At 40.1% G+C, this 2209-nt stretch overlaps 1 protein-coding gene across 1 annotated transcript in view; it reads left to right on the top strand.

Moving 5' to 3' along the window:
* The window catches only part of LOC102215146 (cathepsin Z), an 11774-nt gene extending 11340 nt beyond the window's left edge, over positions 1–434 (top strand). Inside the window, exon 6 of the mRNA XM_005729166.1 lies at positions 324–434. Coding sequence (XP_005729223.1) covers positions 324–434 — 111 coding nt within the window. The remainder of the gene's footprint in view (positions 1–323) is intronic.
* Positions 435–2209: the final 1775 nt, after the last annotated feature.

The raw sequence follows: 2209 nt of genomic DNA, 5'->3' as shown, positions 1-2209 counted from the left end.
GGACCTCCTCAAACATATTTAAATTGTGAGGGGATTGGAAGAAAGTTCAAAGTTAAAGATGGACTCTTTCTTATAGAACCAAATTTGTGGTCTACTTCTTAAAATGCCCAAATGGGCTGATAATAGCATAGGAAAACTCAACAAAATTGTAAAATGTCTTTGCTAGCAGTACCATCAGTCATTATCAAGTCGAGTCACTTTTATTTGTACAGCAAATTTTACAACAACAGAAGTTGAGCCAAAGTGCTTTCCAGGCAGGTGCTGTTGCGTTCCAGGTCCAGACGTTACACTGGTGCAGAACTGTACCCTGTCTGTGTGGTCAGAGTATGCAGATCTCGGATAAAGGCACTGATGCCGTTGACTTGCCTTCCCCAGACCTAAATCCAGTTGAGAACCTGATGTTAGGTATCTATACATCTGATGCAACCAAATAGCACCACAGACTGTCCAGAAGTTCACTGATCCAGGTTTGGGAGGAGATCCTTCAAACCAGCATCCACCTGCATCAGGAGCATGCCCAGATGTTAGCATACAGGATCATGGGGACTATACACACTACTGAGCTACATTATGACATGAGCAGGATCAGTGTGTGATTTAAATGTGTAGCTTTTGGTGTTACGTTAAGGAGCTCCCCTCCTTTCACTCTTGATAGGGCGACCAAGCTGCCCTAAACTGAGCCTGCTTCTGCTGGAGATCACTTCCTGTTGAAAGGAGGCTCTTCCTCCCCACTGATGACAATGTGCTTGCTAATAGTTGATCCATCTGACCACAGAACAGTTTTCCACCTTGTCTCAGTCCACTTTTTAAAAAAAGCTTTGATTCAGTGAACATGGCAGTATTCACATGTTCACATGTGGTTCTCATGATGGTTTCTCCAGATTCTCTGAATCATTTGTTGATATTATGCACTGTTAATGATAGATATTCAAAGTCTTTGCGAGTTTACGTTGAGGAACATTATTCTGCAACGGTAGATTTTTGCAGATTGGTGAACCTCTGCCCATCTTTACTTCTGAGAAACTCCGCCTCACTAAGATAACCTTTTTACACCCGATCATGTTACTGACCTGCTGACCTGCTAGTTGCAAAATGTTCAGTCAGCTGTTTCTGTTTAGTACCACTTACTTTTCCAGCCTTTTGCTGTCCTGACCCAAACATTGATTCTGTCATCAGTTTCAAAATGATCCGACATTTTTCATGAAATTGTAAAATGACTGTGTTTAAACATTTGACATGTTTTCCATGTTCTACTATGAATAAAATGTGGGTTTAGGAGATTTGCATTCAGTTTTTATTAACATGTTACACAGTCTCCTTTCTGAGAGCTGGCATTGTAATATTGGAGAGTACTTACATTTGTGTGTGTGTGCGTGTGCGTGCGTGTGTGTGTGTGTGTGCACTGGTTGTTGGATTTTGTTACCATGCAATGCTATCGGTCTTTTAATCTAACTCAGCTCATTATTGTTCCTTTTATTCATTCGTTTTTCACATTTTAGAGAAAGCTTAATGTAAAACCTTTTCACTGTAGACATTTAAGTCGATATGTGGTACAGTTTGCATATCGTGACCTTTGAGCTTAACCGCATTCAGACCTTTTCAATTAAATAAATTGAATAGTTTTATCCTAGACAGATGCCCTTCTCCCGAAGTCAGCTTGAAACATCTCAGTCTGCAAAAAGCTGGTGGGTTTTTTTTTTACACTTTAGAAATATTATCATACATTTCTAAGGAAATTATTTATTCCCTCAAACAGCAGGCGAGGTGAGTCACTCGCATTTAAATTCACTTTTAGTGAAGCTGAATTGGCAGGTCTGTGGAGAGGTTAGTTTACAATTACATTTTTTCCTCTGATACACCACCTAACATCTGCATAAATGGCTTCTAATTAGTGTCTGGAGCCTGACCAGCCAGACTAACATGAATCAAATCTGATTGGTCACAGTACTGTAACTGCATCCTGTTGAGCAATTGTGCCACTTTTTATTTTCCACATGAATGTGATTCACATGGAAATGGTCCTTGCTGCCTTCATTTGTTAAGCTAATGGAGGGTGTGTTTTAGTGCAGGTCTGTGAAGTAAACGGGGCCATTACCATTATTATTCTCTGTTTTGGGGGGATTTAGGGGTTTTTAACAACTTGGATTACTACAAAAAGAACAACAGGATGTTTTCTAGGTCCTTTGCAGAGGCTTGAACTCAGCATCTT

The sequence above is a fragment of the Pundamilia nyererei genome, unplaced genomic scaffold, assembly GCF_000239375.1.
Source record: "Pundamilia nyererei isolate P.nyererei 1_Seehausen unplaced genomic scaffold, PunNye1.0 scaffold00031, whole genome shotgun sequence".
Classification (NCBI taxonomy): Eukaryota; Metazoa; Chordata; class Actinopteri; order Cichliformes; family Cichlidae; genus Pundamilia; species Pundamilia nyererei.
Note: the sequence above shows the minus strand (reverse complement) of the source record. Positions and strands in the feature narration are given on the sequence as shown.